The sequence below is a fragment of the Panthera uncia genome, assembly GCF_023721935.1.
Source record: "Panthera uncia isolate 11264 chromosome C1 unlocalized genomic scaffold, Puncia_PCG_1.0 HiC_scaffold_4, whole genome shotgun sequence".
NCBI classification, from domain to species: domain Eukaryota; kingdom Metazoa; phylum Chordata; class Mammalia; order Carnivora; family Felidae; genus Panthera; species Panthera uncia.
In genome coordinates this window covers 89520601-89536679 of record NW_026057585.1, presented here as the reverse complement: position 1 = coordinate 89536679, position 16079 = coordinate 89520601, and the positions used below count along the sequence as shown (strand labels likewise).

At 37.5% G+C, this 16079-nt stretch overlaps 1 protein-coding gene and 1 long non-coding RNA gene across 20 annotated transcripts in view; one reads left to right on the top strand and one right to left on the bottom strand.

Moving 5' to 3' along the window:
- The window catches only part of EIF4G3 (eukaryotic translation initiation factor 4 gamma 3), a 316517-nt gene that overhangs the window by 118659 nt on the left and 181779 nt on the right, over positions 1-16079 (bottom strand). For 16 of the 19 annotated variants that reach the window (XM_049617900.1, XM_049617884.1, XM_049617888.1 and 13 more), the window contains 3 exons: positions 12443-12540; positions 10079-10201; positions 2117-2225 (listed from right to left, as the gene is read on the bottom strand). In XM_049617900.1, coding sequence (XP_049473857.1) covers positions 2117-2225; positions 10079-10201; positions 12443-12540 — 330 coding nt within the window. The remainder of the gene's footprint in view (positions 1-2116; positions 2226-10078; positions 10202-12442; positions 12541-16079) is intronic. The other 3 variants (XM_049617885.1, XM_049617890.1, XM_049617893.1) reach the window with 1 other exon arrangement.
- On the top strand, positions 11075-13808 carry LOC125913010 (uncharacterized). The gene is made up of 2 exons (XR_007454898.1): positions 11075-11162; positions 13535-13808. It is a non-coding gene; the product is annotated as an uncharacterized LOC125913010 (long non-coding RNA).

Sequence of the window (16079 nt, the reverse complement as noted above, 5' to 3'; positions counted from 1 at the left end):
AAATATCGGCAAGCTATAGGTACAATCAGAAATGGAAAATTATAATTAACTCAGGTTTCTGGAAAATAATTGGTACTAACAAGGAGATGGCAATAGCCCCTCCCCCAAAGAGTTATTTATAAATATTACAAAATATACTTAAAATTCAAGTTTTTCTTTCCATCAAGGTAAAATAAAACATTTTCAATCCACTCATATTTATATCAAACATCAATCTGAAATGTTTACTTTTCAAAGGTCCACTAAACATAAAGAACCAAGAGAAAACCAATACTTCTGCATTCTTCCTTATGGAAATCAAGACCTAAATATGACAAAGTGAAGGTGTTTTATATTCTAAAAATTGTAGCAGGGCAGAGCTATCATCATTAAGACATCTTATGAATTCTTTGTATCGTGGCCTAGCTGAAGTTTGCATAGAGGATAGGTATGGTTTGAGGCCTTATGTGATGGTTAAGTATTCAATATACTTAGCATAATTCTAACTAGCAAAGGGATTACAACTCTGCAAAACTAGTAAAGTTTTGAAGAGAATACCCTGAAAATTCTTTTCTACTTAGATTAAAAACATTGTGATTCTTGACTCAAAAACGCTCTATCATTGGAGAAAGAAAGTGGTCTTCCATAATACCTACAAAGTGCATTCCTGAAAGGTGAATGGCTTTCATATTAAAAAATTTAACTCTAAGCGTGCATGAGTCTATCTCTGAACACTGCCAGAAGACGTATCTGACAGTACAACTTTTAGAAGCATGCCAGGTTGGGGTTTGATACCTATTTTTTCGTTTAAAACAATCTTATAAAACAAATAAAATATAGGACGTGTCTCTGTTCGAGTTTACTAGGTTCCTTAATATTAAAGAGAAAATACATCCTATTATCTTTGTATGCTGTAGAAAACATTGAAATCAAACAGAAGTTGCTAAGTATGATTAACGTGCAGTCCAGTAAAAAATCAATTATATTAAATACCATCCTTAGGTTATGTGCCAATTCCCAAGTACCTTTTAAAGAGTAATTTTTCAGAAAGTACATTTAGTAACAGCCAGCTAACAAGGGAGGAAGGAGTAATTCAAAAAATTAGAAATCACTTATGCTTTCCACTCATTCTTCGAAGAAGTCAGAAACATTATCAAAGCATGCTCAGTAGCACTTGCTTTCCCCTATGCCTGATGACAGACAATTGTTCCCCAATTTTGGTTAAGGTCAACCTAAATCCAACTTAGCAAGCAAGAAAGAGAGACTGTGATATCTCATTTTCTGACATGAAACTTCCTTTACAGTTTTCTATTTATAATCCAAAAGGCAATGTGTACACTTATTTCAACCAATGTTTTACACTTCATGTTCAAGGTAAATAGGAGTAGGGACCCTGGTTTAATTGCGATCCATAGTATAATGACTCATCAAGACCAAATACTATACATGATGGAAATGGAGCTAGGATAAACTGAGCGCTACAGAACTGAGGCTACAGAGCCAAGTTTCTAAGAAATATTTCACGTTTTTAAAAATAGCAAGATACAGGGGCGCCCGGGTGGCTCAGTCGGTTAAGTGGCCGACTTTGGCTCAGGTCATGATCTCGCGGTCCGTGAGTTCAAGCCCCGCGTCGGGCTCTGTGCTGACAGCTCAGAGCCTGGAGCCTGTTTCAGATTCTGTGTCTCCCTCTCCCCGACCGTCCCCCATTCATGCTTTGTCTCTCTCTGTCTCAAAAATAAATAAACGTTAAAAAAAAATTTTTTTTTTAAATAGCAAGATACAAAAGAACACGTTAAATATATTAAAACGGTGTTATTCTTATAAAGCAATATATACTTTGATTTATTTCCCCAACATTGTTTTCCCTAAACACACACACACACACACACCCAGAACAGCTTCAGGCAACCAAGTTTTGACCTATACATAAATAGACAGTGAGGCATTAATAAAATACAGGAAAAAAATTTCCTTATCAACCCTACTTTACCTTCCTAGAGGTAGAACACTTTGCTTTTCCATCTCAAAGTTTTGTTTAGTATCTAAATAAGCTTCAGATGTTCTGCTCATACCCTTAAACGCTGAGGGGAATGTAATTAAAATTAAAAAGGAGGGAAGAAAACAGTTATACACAAACCTTGCTTCTGGTCGCTAGCTGCAGTGACAGGGGTGCTGGCAGCAAGATGAGTGCTCTCCACAGTCCCATAAACCAGAGGGCTGTGCTCAGGGACCTGGCTGGACAGCTGCTGGGATTTGAAGTACAAAAAAGGGTGATAATGAGCGTGCGAACATAAAAACTAGCAACATGGAACCCAAGCAAGTAGGGAAGACAGAGTGGGGCAGAAGATCACAAAATTAGAAGAAAAAAAAACAAAAAGAAAAGAAAAAAAGCAAGGAAAAAAATACATAGGCCAGTTTAATAATTCAAAAAGTACAGAAAACGGGAAGAAAAGGAAAGAGGCAGCAGGAAAGGGGAAGGAAAAGAGATGATTACTATTAACCACAGCAAGAGAAGAAAGCACAGAAATCATTAGTATAAATGCATTCTCCAGGGTTCCATCTAAGAAGGAACTTTTTTCCACCTAACAACAGACATCACATCTAAAAGGTAATTTAACCTCTCCCAGTCAAAGACCAAAGGGATCTGGTCAACTTCACTTACAAACTACCTAGCAAAGTGGTTCATCTGACCAAAGCTGGACAAACAAAATACGGTGTTTTAAAACCAGTCACTGACTCAAGAAAACAATACTGAAGAGTGATTTTTGCCATTTGTCTATATAATCACACGGGTGAAATGCATCTTCATCTAAGGCATTTTCACTTTAAAATGTCTTTAGATTCTGGGTGAAGGACAGTTATCTTTTCAGAGTCAGAAATCTAGGTAAAAGATCTGTTTTTCAGAGCTAAAAGGAAACTCTTAATTTTCACTCAACCACTTCACTGGAATCAAAAGTGGCCATCAAAATCCTAGCAGAGTAGGTTGAAAAAGTTGCAGCCATCATTCAACTTAGAGGGAACAAAATGACAAAAGAAAGGACAAGGAACACTCATTCTACATCACTTTCCAGGCAGGTATTTGTTCTGGATTTGAGGGTGACACAAAAGCCACAAAACAAAGCAGTGTCTCTCCTCAGAAATCTAAGGTCATTTTTTTTTGGAAAGCTATAATCTCCTACAATGAATTCTATCAGAGCTATCAGAGCAGAGTCCCTGCACAATTCTGATTTTCTGTGTGTGCATGCATGTGTGTGTTTTAGACGCGAGGGAAAATTAAGGTATGAATGAATATGGGGTGGGTAGGGCCACTTAAAAAAGTGAGAGTCAATAAACAATATTTTCAAATTTCTAAGTCTCATTTAGCACAGGAAAATAAAATTAAAAAATCTGTTCAGATACATACCATTTATCACGTCATTTAAGTAACAATGCTTTCAGAATGAACATGCAATTTATATTTGATTTTATCTGGACTGTACAGAATAACAGACAGGAATGCAGAAAATACTATTATTTTACCTATTCATTAGATCATGAGAGTGCTCATCATATTCCACAATTATTTCTAAATGAAGACTACTAAAATTATATTTTCATATACAAAAAAATGAAGTCAGTTACTGTTTTCACTTTGAATCATGAACAAATAAATGAAAAGTACTGCCATGATTACTCTACTCTGAATCCTTAGTACTGGTGGGAAAAAAAGCTGTTATTAAAATTCAAAAATTAGGACCACTTCAGAGCTATAAATGAAAATACAGGCTCAGTTCAATTCTAAGGCTGAAAATAGCTCTAGAACAAAGGAAAGAGTCTACGTTAGTTAGCATTTATTAAACAGGAAAGAAAGACTTGTAAATTTTACCATTTATCTAAAAGGAAGAAAGTATTAACTCCAGTTACCTAGGAACTTAGGTAGACAGAATGACATCTATACATGAGACAAAATGTTTAAGACAGTAAAAGCTACTGATATCTATAAATCTGTACTGATCAGAATTTTTCAAGCTCAGATTAAAATATCTGCAATCATATTAAAGAGATAACTGCACAGATATTTTTAAATTAAAGTCCTAGGAAGATTTTATATATATGCATTTATAAGAAAGCACTGAGGTAAACCTGTTGGTTAAATCACAGTTCCAAATCCTAGTATCCAGTACATGGTTACAGAACCACGAAGTGCTAGGAAAGAACCTCTTGGGTTTCCTCAGCTGTAAAATGCAAAACAATTGAATAAAGATCAAGTCTTTTCACTTTTAACATTCTCTAAGGCTCTGAAAGCATCAAGAAAATAAAATTCACATCAATATAATTCAATACGCTCACCTTGTTTTAGATTAATTTTAATTAAGGATAATCTTAAATTTTAGCTTAACATCTAATTTCATATTTTTTCCTCATGAAATAAATACAAAAAAGTCCTGACTTGAGTCTTGACTAATTAGCCTAAGGGACAGACATACCCCCTCTTCCCCTATTCCTCACACCCCGGAAGGTGGGGAGGCTTTGCCTCAGGGTAATCTTCCAAGAGGGGTCTTGCAAGCGTCTTTTCTTTTTTTAAAAATGCTGGGGCACCTGAGCGGCTCAGTCGGTTAAGCAACCAACTTCAGCCTAGGTCATGATCTCTCGGTGAGTTTGAGCTCCGTGTCTGTCTCTGTGCTGACAACTCAGAGCTTGGAGCCTGCTTCAGACCCTGATGGAAACAGACCTGATGAAATCAACAACCCTGCTCTATAATTCTAAATAGGACCCTCTGGCTGTCCATGTACAAATTCATTTTAAGCAAGACAATAGCTTATCCCTCGCCACTAAGAGTCGCTGTTCATTGTGACATCTCATTCAAAACGTCGGAGAGAATCCACCTTAACCTAGATATCTGTTTAAAGTTTAAAACATTTTCCACACTACTGAAAAATACTGTTGATTTTCTTTTTCTTCACGTAATCTACGCCTAACGTGGGGTTCAAACTTAACAACCCTGAGATCAAGAGTCGTATGCCCTATGTACTGAAAAAGTACTATTTTTAAGTCAAAAGAGACTACTAATGAAAAATTAATTTATTAAAGATGAAGAACAATGTGATTTAATTCAATGACCACTATCTTTATTGAAGACAATATTAAAAAAAAAAAATACCTATATGCTTCAGGGTAGACTAATGATGTAAACTCACTAGAGCTTACAACAGAGTCGTCAAAATGACATTTTGAAAGATAAGACTGGTTTGTTTACATTATGTGGTAATCTTCAAATTCTTTGTGCAGGAACTTACCCACTTAGTGTATAGATTACTTATATTATTGTCTGAGCTTTAAAATCCAACTTAACTATTATTATTAACACTATAAAACTAACAAATGGTTAGAATTTAAGGTTTCTAGTTATCAAGTTTATAAGAAACTCTTCAGAAGACTGAATGACTTTGTAATTTTCACAAATAGCAGGGAAGGCTGTGTCTTTCCTAAAATACATTATCAATCACTAGTCTCCAACATTTCTCTGTCCCTATACTCTGGCATAGGACTCTCTCCCAAGTTATAACAATGCTTCACTATAAGAGTAATTCTTAAAACAGGAAAAAGAACAAAGGTAGTAGGGAGAGAAAGAAAGGTATATAAAGTAGTTCATTAAAAAAATTAAGTGATTTTGAGATATCACCCCAGCCTTTGGAAGCAGACAATTTGGGGAGCCTTGCCTATATATACAGCATCATGTATTTATATTTACCCTATAGAGTCCCATAAAAACTTTCAGGCATCTAGCACTTTTTGGTTTTTTTTGAGAGAGACAGAGCGGGGTGGGGAGGGAGAGAGAGAGAGAAAGGGAGATACACAGTCCAAAGCAGGCTCTAGGCTCTGAGCTGTCAGCACAGAGCCCAATGTGGGGCTTGAGCCCGTAAGCGGTGAGATCATGACCTGAGCTGAGGTCGGACGCTTAACTGATTAAGCCATCCAGGCGCCCCTCTAGGATTTCTTAATACAGAAATGTTCCTTGTGCCTTATTGCTATCAACAAGAGAGATGCAGCTGAGAGATTGTGATGCTGAGGGAAAGTAACAAAAATATTCCTTCTTTCCCACTTTAAAACATTTTTTAATTTTAATTTTTTAATTTTTTAGTGTATGTTTACCTTTGAGAGAGAGACAGGGTGCAAGCAGGAGAGGGATAGAGAGAGAGGAAAACACAGAATGTGAAGCAGGCTCCAGGCTCTAAGCTGTCAGCACAGAGCCCGATGTGGAGCTTAAACCCAAAGACCATGAGATCATGACCTAATCTAAAGTCAGACGCTCATCTGAATAAGCCACCCCGGCGCCCCTAATGTTTATTTTTGAGAGACAGAAAACATGAGCAGGGGAGGGGCGAGGAGGGGGGGGGGGAGACAGAGGATCTGAAGCGGGTTCTATGCTGATAGCAGAGAGTCCAATGTGGGACTTGAACTCATGAACCTGAACTCTGAGATCATGATGCGAGCCAAAGTCTGAAGCTTAACCAAGTGAGCCCACCCAGGTGCCCCTCCCACCTTAACATTTAAAAGCTGAAAGGGAACTCTGGAATTACTTAGTACAATCCCTCATTTCATTGATGAAAAAAGCAGGGGTTAAAAGGACTTAACAACATTGTGATCTAAGGTCATAAATCTAAGTGACAGAGTGGTGACGTGGAGCAAGTGTCCTAGCAGACTCTATGAGCTCTACCCACGCACCTAGGCCTGTGTACTGTGATCACCTGCAGGGGCACACATATATACACACCTAGATTTTTTATGTTTTTGAGATATAAAATCTTCAGGAGTTATTCCACAGATCATTTTAAAACTAAGGAAGCAGGGCAATTTCAAATTCAGTCTACTATTTACGGTAAAAACAGTAGCAGCAAGAACCTGTTTCTCCTCTCCATTCTCCTTGCATAAACCTAATACAGTTTCTTCTTTTGAATGCCTGCCAAAATGAAGCTCATTATCCCCCTCTTCAGATACGCTGATATATACTCCATGCTATATTTTACTATAAATCCAGGTATCTAAGCTTGAAGAGCCACCTCTGACTGTTCCCTCTTACACATAGGGGAACCATGCATCCCTTTAACTGGACAGTACTGGTTCATGCCTGTTTCCCCATCAAAATGATCCACAGCATCCCCATTCATTCTAAAACTGCCCCAATTTAGATGATAAATTATAAGGTCATTCTTTCCGTAATCCTTACTTAGTAACCAACTGCTACATATTTCTCTAAGAGGTTTTCTCTCCCTTCAACTAACTCCCTCATTTATCACCTGAAATGGTAATAACCTCCTTTTGTCTAATTTCCCATCTCCACATGCCACCCTTTTGTACATACTGTCCCTCTGCCTTGAATATCCTTCTCTCTCTTTTCATGTTGTGAACATCAATCTGGGAACTCAGACCAAATGTCATCTCTGCTGTGAAGCCTTCCCAGACGCTTCCAGTCCTTCTCTGCTCCTCCAGAAATATCAAAAACTGCAATACTAATAATACATGGTGTGCACTGAATACTCACTATGCCCTGAGCTGAAGCAACGTTTAAATATTTTCTCTCATTTAATCTTATCGTACCTATATACGATAGGCTTTATTTTCTACATTGTTAAAAGTGGAAGCTAACCCTCTGGAAAATTAAGCAATTTGGCTAACGTTACAAAATTAAGTAGTGGAACTGGGACTTGAAACCAAGTATGTCTGGTTCTGAGCCAAAGCTTTTAAATCCCTTCCCTGTACTATCTTACCGGCACTACCATTAACAGGTTTCTGGGATCCAACACATTTGAGCCTGTGCTGCAATCCTGCCCCACTTGGTCACATCTGTGCCTTCATAATTCTCTGTACACACTTCACAGGAGGACCGGTAATACATATGTTAGTAAGTGTCCTCTGCCTCACTTAAAGGGACTGGGATGACCTCAAGGGATAGGGAAAGACTTTGTTATTCATAGCACCTGCAACTGTGGCTCAAAGCAGATACACTGTAAGGTCAAAAGCAATAGAGTACTTACTATTCAGTCATAAATTCTCATGCAGAGGATTGTCTCATCTGCAGTCTTAGTAACTAGAGTATGGTTCAGGATCTATCTAGAATTAGACCACAGTTGCAAACTAGCAATCATTAGGCTAAGCCTAATGGATTTTCTTAGGCTGGCACAGTGCTATGTGTTAGAATTAGCCATCAACATTTAAAATAGGCCAGTTTTTTACATAAATAAAGATTTTTAGCTTCTTTTGAAACACTGGATCAACATTTTTACCCAATATAACAGATGGGAAGTAGTAAATGACTCCTTTAACAAGAGATGTTCTCTCCTACATTATGGGCACCACTATGAATTTCCAAAAGTGAAGCCAAGAGTCAGCTGCCATCATCATGCTTATGTGGTTGTTCTTGAGATATTTTCCCCTTTAGTACATATGTCTCTGGTAAAAAGGTATGTGTTCATTCCATGAACTTGGAAAGACAATAGATTAATAAATGTGGTTTTAAGTGTAATTACCTAATAAAATAAACTGATGCCTCATGACAATATGATGCATCAAAAAGTATTACCAATTATAATTACTGATTGATGGCCTTTACAAATTAAAAGTGGACATTTAATGTCCTTTATGTTTACACAAACAAATATACTTGTATTTAGGCCTGTCGTCCCTGATGAAAAATTAAAAAAAAACCAAAAAACAAAAAACGGACTTCTGTAGCCAAAGGTAACCACAAGAGGGTAGGATACCAAGCTTGGTAAGATTAAGAAGATCAAAACACAGGGAATTAAAATGCAAAAAAATATATTAACACATGTCCAAGTTGAGAACTGAACACAAATCAACAAAAGGTTGTCAGGTATATAGCTTGAAAATGATGATGTTTTAATTAACGTGGGGAAAAATACAGACCAAAATTTAACTGTCCTCATCAACCAATTCCAAGTTTTTCTGTAGTATGCCCCTACATAACTGAGTACATAAGTATATAACTTACATAAGCATGTAAATGTTACCTCTCCCATGTTCACTTCTAGGGAAGAAATTAAATAAATTCACAAATCTTTAAGAGACTCTAAACTCAGTCATGTATTTGTGACACCAATTTTGAAAAATGTTTTTAACAACTTTTTTAAACTATGTTACTAAAATCAAGTCAATGGTCTAGCATTCTGAAATGATAGTTAATTATCCACGTATCACATATTTATAAACTGGGCCCTGAAGAATACCTCACCATCAAACCACAAATGAGGGAAGCAAGCAGCCCCCACAACTCCTTAATAATTTTCATTCTATCTGTTTTCAATGCTGAGCTCGCAGTTTAGGTATTTTGAAGCTTTGAAAATCTCTTAACTCCTCTCCATGGTTTATCAAAATTTAAAGTGACCAAGTGATGAAATCAAAATATTGGCGAATTCAGGAAATTCCAGCCTCTACTACAGTTTATTAAACTCCAGCTTCTCCTGGAATGTCTTGATTTCTAAAAGCAAGAAAGTGAACTTTTGAAGACCATGATAACTACATTCTGTAACAGGAACAAGATGGTGCTTAACTGGTAGAACTTCCTAATAACCCAAGTAAATAATTAAAGAAGACAACCTCCAATCAAAAAGCCTATTTGTGGTGTCCTAAAAGGTAAGAGGTATGCCTAAGATACATCTACATATGCTCTGAATTACACAGGCATTGCCCCAAACAATATTGTTAAATAACAATGTTTAAATTTTCAACCTCAAAAGTTTTCATGAACATAGTGTACAGCATTTAATTTCTAGGGCTCCATATTGAAACATGAAATACACATTTATTGAAGAGGTTTCCATAGGAACTGCAACTCCTTTTGGTATCATGCAATAGCTCAATAGGAAGAGTGGCAAAAGCTATGCTCTGAATGTGGAAACAATACCCAGAAATGTTACCAATAAAAATCTGAAGTTATAACAATTTGTAAAGTGAAAGAACATGTCTGTTTAGACATCATTTGAGGTTCTGAGACAACTGATGGACATGAAAAGTCAGAAAGTAGCCACAGAAAAAAGAGGAGTCCAGCAGAGGTTAGTGAACAAATACACAGCATCATCCCTCACGGCTGACTCCATCTTACCTGAGGAGGAGTAGGTGTGGAAGTGGGTCTCCCTATGGGTGGGGTAGGATTTCTGCTGCCACCTCCAGACATAATCTCCTCTGTTATGTCTTTCCCTCCCTGGTTGGGATCCCGAATTCTTATCTATAAGGTCAGAATAAGATGGCATATTTAGAGATGGGTATCTATATAGTACATTTATAGGCATACGATGTATTAAAGGTAAAACCTGGGCAACCTATAAATATCAAAGTTGATAATCACCACATCTGACTTTATTTCAGTCACAGAACCATATGGGGTCATTCAAAGAAATTTGGGACATTAGTTCTGACTTGAACAAATTAGAGTAACAAGCTAAAAAGAGATCCAATTCGCTGAATTTCTAGGTCAAAAAGGCCAAGTATTAACACTTGTCTTATAAGCACTGCCAAATTGACTGATTTTATGTACAATAATTAACATAAAATTCATAAGTAAAACCGTTTTAAAAATACATCTTACTCTGTAGAACGAAGTTTTAAGGGTCATAAATGGTTCCTTAACAAAATGAAAAATGTACATATTCTAGTAATTAGAAATAGGAGTTTATGTTGCAGATAGACTTACGTATGCATGTAAGAATGCTAACTGTAACAGAGGCTTTTTGAGCAAAGGCATAGAAACAATCTCAAGGCTAATCAAGAACACAGTAATTAAAAAATTATGCTACATCCTTACAATTACATACCAAACAGACAGTAGACAGAATGAAATAAATCCACATGTACTGAGATGGAATGATCATCAAGAGGTACTGGTAGGTGAAAAGATGCAAGATGCAGAACAATGTACGTGGTTCTCTTACTTTTTTAAAGGCTACCTATGCTCACTGATATCAGTGGAGATGGTGCTATAAAGGAGAGGGAGCCCCAGGATCTAGGCCTTCCAACCTGTGATGTTGCTGAGACCTAAAGGCCCTCTTTGCTATCCTCACCTCCAGAGACCAGCCAAGGTAGCCCTGGCTTCATAGAAATAGCAAAGAATTCATTAATAAAACCACCTGGATCTGGAAGCTGCTTTGGGAGTTCTTCAGTAAGATTCCTAATATCAGCTATGTTTTCAGGTAAAGAAACTTGTTTCTACTACAGTTTTAAATATTGCTTCTAATTCATTTGTTCTATTTTCTTCTACAGTAGCGTCTATTATATCTTTCATTTTCATTCTCTTCTTTATTAATGTTTGTGCATCCTGAACGTTCTGCAAGTCCAACATCTACCATGATGTTTTAACATTTCCAAAGCATACTTTCTCAACTGCAGTGTCTGGCGACACTGGCATGTGCTGTTTATTGTGATGTGTGCACAAGAAACGTGTGTCTGATAAGAAAAGAACCAAGTTTTGAGTTTTATTAATTTTTACCAAGAGCACTGTCAAGAAGATTGACTAGATGTAAAAAAAAAAAAAATTAAAAAAGAAGATGTATTGACTATGATGATATCCCTCCCACCTATCTATCTTTGTGAATTCCATTTTGTGTGTCCTAATAGGTAAAAGATTGCAAGCCACTCTTCTACAGGATGTCCTACAACCTGAATTTTATATTACTGCATTCTAATTTGCTTGAGTCTGCCTTACTAGACAGATACAAAGCCCCCGTAACCTCTTTAAAATAATTAAAATACATTTTCTTTTTTTTTTAATTTAAAAAAAAAAATTTTTTTTTTAACGTTTATTTTTGAGACAGAGAGAGACAGAGCATGAACAGGGGAGGGGCAGAGAGAGAGGGAGACACAGAATCTGAAACAGGCTCCAGGCTCTGAGCGGTCAGCACAGAGCCTGACGCGGGGCTCGAACCCACGGACCGTGAGATCGTGACCTGAGCCTAAGTCAGACGCCCAACCGACCGAGCCACCCAGGCGCCCTAAAATACATTTTCTAAATTCTGCTGTTTCGAAAAAGAAATCTATTCCAACAGGGAGGATTTTTATTGTTGTCATTAATACTTTGCTCAGTTCTCTTCTGCTGATTTCCTGTGGTCAGTTCATATTTGAATGTAGAACTGAACAGGACAAAGTTCAAGGATAATAATCAGTATGTGAAAACTGAGCTCAAACTTCTCCCACTTAGCAAGGTCTTAGCAGACAAACCCTCCCAGTTCTGAAGAAGGCATGTTGTCATCTGGCATACCTAGTTTAGTGCATGCTGAAAATGATATTAAGCAAATGTTACTTTCTAGTATGTGTCCATACAAATCCTCTGGTCTAGTGGTAAGAACATAAGGGAAGAACAAAAAATGCAGTCATTTGTGAACTGAGATGAATGACTACAGCTGTGGGTAAACTTACTTGACAAATGAGTGTACATTCCATTTTAAAACAGGAAAAATTAAGAAGTATCTCTTACGGTTTTTTTCTCTCTCTTGGCTGGAGGGGGCTGCTGCTGCGTAGGCACTATGATTGGTGCTGACTGATACACTGGCTGACTTGGGTAAAAAGGCGTTCCTAAAGAATTAGAAAAAAATGAGAGGAAGCATTCAGTTATTTTGTCAACCACTATAAGACTACTAATGGCACTGTGTCTCCAAACAAGCAGTTAAAAAGAAAAAAAGTAACAAACAAAAACATTCCTCTTAATCATCTCTATCCACTAGCTCCTCTCTCTCTACTAAAGTGATCATGGAATGATTCCAAACACTGATCTTTTTGTCAGCATCCAATATGGAAACAACTAAATAACCAACTCCTGCAGATTGCCATCAGAGTTACCTTTCAAAAAACTAATCAAACTATAGCACTGCTTTTAAAAATCTATTCTGGGGGCCCACCCATTCCCTGCAATGAGATTCTTAAACAAGGGTTTCTATAAATATGTTTTGTGTGTGGATTTAGTCAGAAGCAAGAGAATATATCTGATCATCTTGTGGATTGGGAATGGTTTAATTCTTCTCCCTACTGACAAAGAACCACTGTTAGGCTTTTTTCTGCTCCAACAGCAGGACATTTGCTAAGCCTTGATGGCGGCTCCCTGTGACAGTGGTTCTATGTCAAATGGCACTGAGAGGTCAACTAAGATTCACTAAAGTACAATTCACTGATGACCATGACAAAAGTTACATGGGTACTGGTGAGGGGGATGCCTTCTGATTAGGGTGGGTCCAATAGTGAATGAGATGGAAATGAAGACAGTTCGGCATAGGTAACTCCTTTTTTTTTCTTAAAAAAAATTTTTTTTTTAAATCTTTATTTATTTTGAGAGACAGAGTGTGAACAGGGGAGGAGCTGAGGGGAGGGAGACACAGAAAAGGAAGCAGGCTCCAGGCCCTGAGCTGTCAGCACAGAGCCCGACGTGGGGCTCGAACCCAAGAGCCATGAGATCATGACCTGAGCCGAAGTCGGGCGCTCAACCAACTGAGCCACCCAGGCAACTCCTCTTCTTAAAAGTTGTGCTACAATAAAGTGAAGCGAAAAAATGTTTGTTTGTTTTTTTCCCCTTAAGGACATGAATGAAATCATACACCTATATGCTGAAAGGACTAATCCAGCAGATGGGGAGAAAGAAAATAATAATGCCAGAAGGGGAGAAAAGAACAGCTGGAGAAGGAGCCTTAAATGTGTAAATGCTGCAATCTACTGCTCAAGTAGAAGACTAGACTTTGTTAGGAGCACTGATACTGAGTCATGAGAACAAGAAGGAAAAAAATGAAGGTATGAAGATAGTTAACACAGGCAAACTTTTTGGTACTTTAATAAACAAATAACGTTGGCTCTACTATCGCTGTCATCATCAACATCAAACCATCCCCACCATCATCACAATAATCTTCAAGTGGCAATTTCTTGGAAGCAATATGATTTGCAGTACCAGAACTGTGTAGGTCACAATCAAATTTGGAGAAGAACTCAACAGGGGGCATAATGAGGATTTCAAAAAACTCAATGTAGAAAAACACCGTAGCCAATCTTATTTCTGTTTATGTTTGTTTATTTTTGAGAGAGAGGGAGAGAGAGACAGAGAGAGTGAGGAGAAGAGAGAAGGGACAGAGGATCCAAAGCAGGCTTTGTGCTGATAGCAGAGAGCCTGGTGCGGGGCTAAAACTCACAAACCATGAGATCACCACCTGAGCTGAAGGTGGATGCCTAATTGACTGAGCCACCCCAGCGCCCAACAAAATCAAGCTTATATAAGCAATTCTTCACTACCGTATAATGTCACTAGTTCTAAAACTCAGAAAACAATCCCCTGAAATTGGTTTCAAATGCTGCTAGAGAAGCAACACAATCTGCTCACCTTGCCATATTTTTTAAACTAAGTGAAATAAGATCCAAAAGGTGAATCAGCCCTTTAAGAAAAAATATAGATTGTTCTAATGAAACGGTTCTGAGTCAAACATAACTCAGATAGAGACTGGCATATAATACACATATAATAAATACCAGCTGAATAAACCTGGTAGCATATGATATCTCACAGAGTTCAATACAACAGAATATCAAGTCAACTGTGGACCCCAGCAGAGCAGGCCTTCTACCCTACCAAACAATGGTTATCTTTTAGAATATACTAATGAAACTTCTTATATAGTCAGAGGCATTTAAAAACATTTATTTGGGGGCACCTGGGTGGTTCAGCTGGTTGAGTGACTGACTTCAGCTCAGGTCATGATCTCACAGTTTGTGAGTTCAAGCCCTGCATCGAGCTCTGTGCTGACAACTAAGAGCCTGAAGCCTGCTTTGGATTCTGTGTCTCCCTCTTTCTCTCTCACTCCTTCCCTGCTTATGCGCTCTGCCTCAAAAATAAATAAATAAATAAACATTAAAACTATTTATTTTAAGGAGCACCTAGGTGGCTCAGTCGGTTAAGGGTTGGACTCTTGATTTCAGCTCAGGTCATGATCTCACGTTTGGTGAGACTGAGCCCTGAACTGGGCTCTGTGCTCACAGCGCGGAGACTGCTTGGGATTCTCGGTCTCCCTCTCTCTTTCTCCCTCAAAAACAATTTTTTTTTATAAGCAAAATTTTATTCTATTAAAAATGTGAATAACTTTTGCATACCATTTATCAATTAGGCCTGTTACTCAATGTCCCTGAACTTCTCATGCACGGAATGTAGCACTTTTATCTACATCAGGGGTATGGCAACTAACACCAAGAAGCTCAATCCAGTGCAATGCCATTTATTTTGTAGATAAAGTTTTATTGGAAGACACTCACATACAGTATTTTATCTATTATCTATGGTTGCTTTTTCACTAAAATGGCAAGAGTTGGAGCACCTGGGTGGCTTTAGTTGGATGAACATCTGACTCTTGACCTCAGCTTGGGTCCTGATCTCATGGTTCATGAGTTTGAGTCCCATATCTGGCTCCTCGCTGATGGCATGGAACCTTCGTGGGATTGTCTCTCCCCCTCTCTGCCTCTCCCTTGCTATCTCTCTCAAAATAAATAATAAACTTAAATAAATAAATAAATAAATAAATACATGGCAAGAGTTGAGTAGTTGTAACAACAGAGACCAAATGGCCTGCAAAACCTACATTATTGCCCTTTATAGAAAAAGGGCTAACATTTTTTTATCCTGATCCCTGTGGTTCTCCAAACCCTAGTCTACACAAAATGTATTAATGATATATGGCAAAATTTATACAACAATGACCACATTATGATAACACACACAGAGACACAAATATAGGCTTGCCAACTTGACATTTTGGAAAGGTCTGTTACTATTTTGAAATTATTTCAGTCTTGTTCCTTTGTTTTTAAAACAGTCTTCCTATATGAAATGATACTAACATTAAATAGCCGTTTTCTTTACAAGTCTTATTGGCAAAAGTAAAAAAATCTAATAGTCTTGTATGTTTCTTCTTTTATTTTACTTTACTTTTTAAAATTTTTATTTGACCAGGACATTGAAAAATCTGGGAACCAATGGTCTAGTCAGCATTTACAGTTCTTCCCATTAATAAAACCCTAAACACAAATGTCAAATAAATGCACCGTACAATCCTGAAAGGCAGGAAGAGTATCTTAACATCTAAATT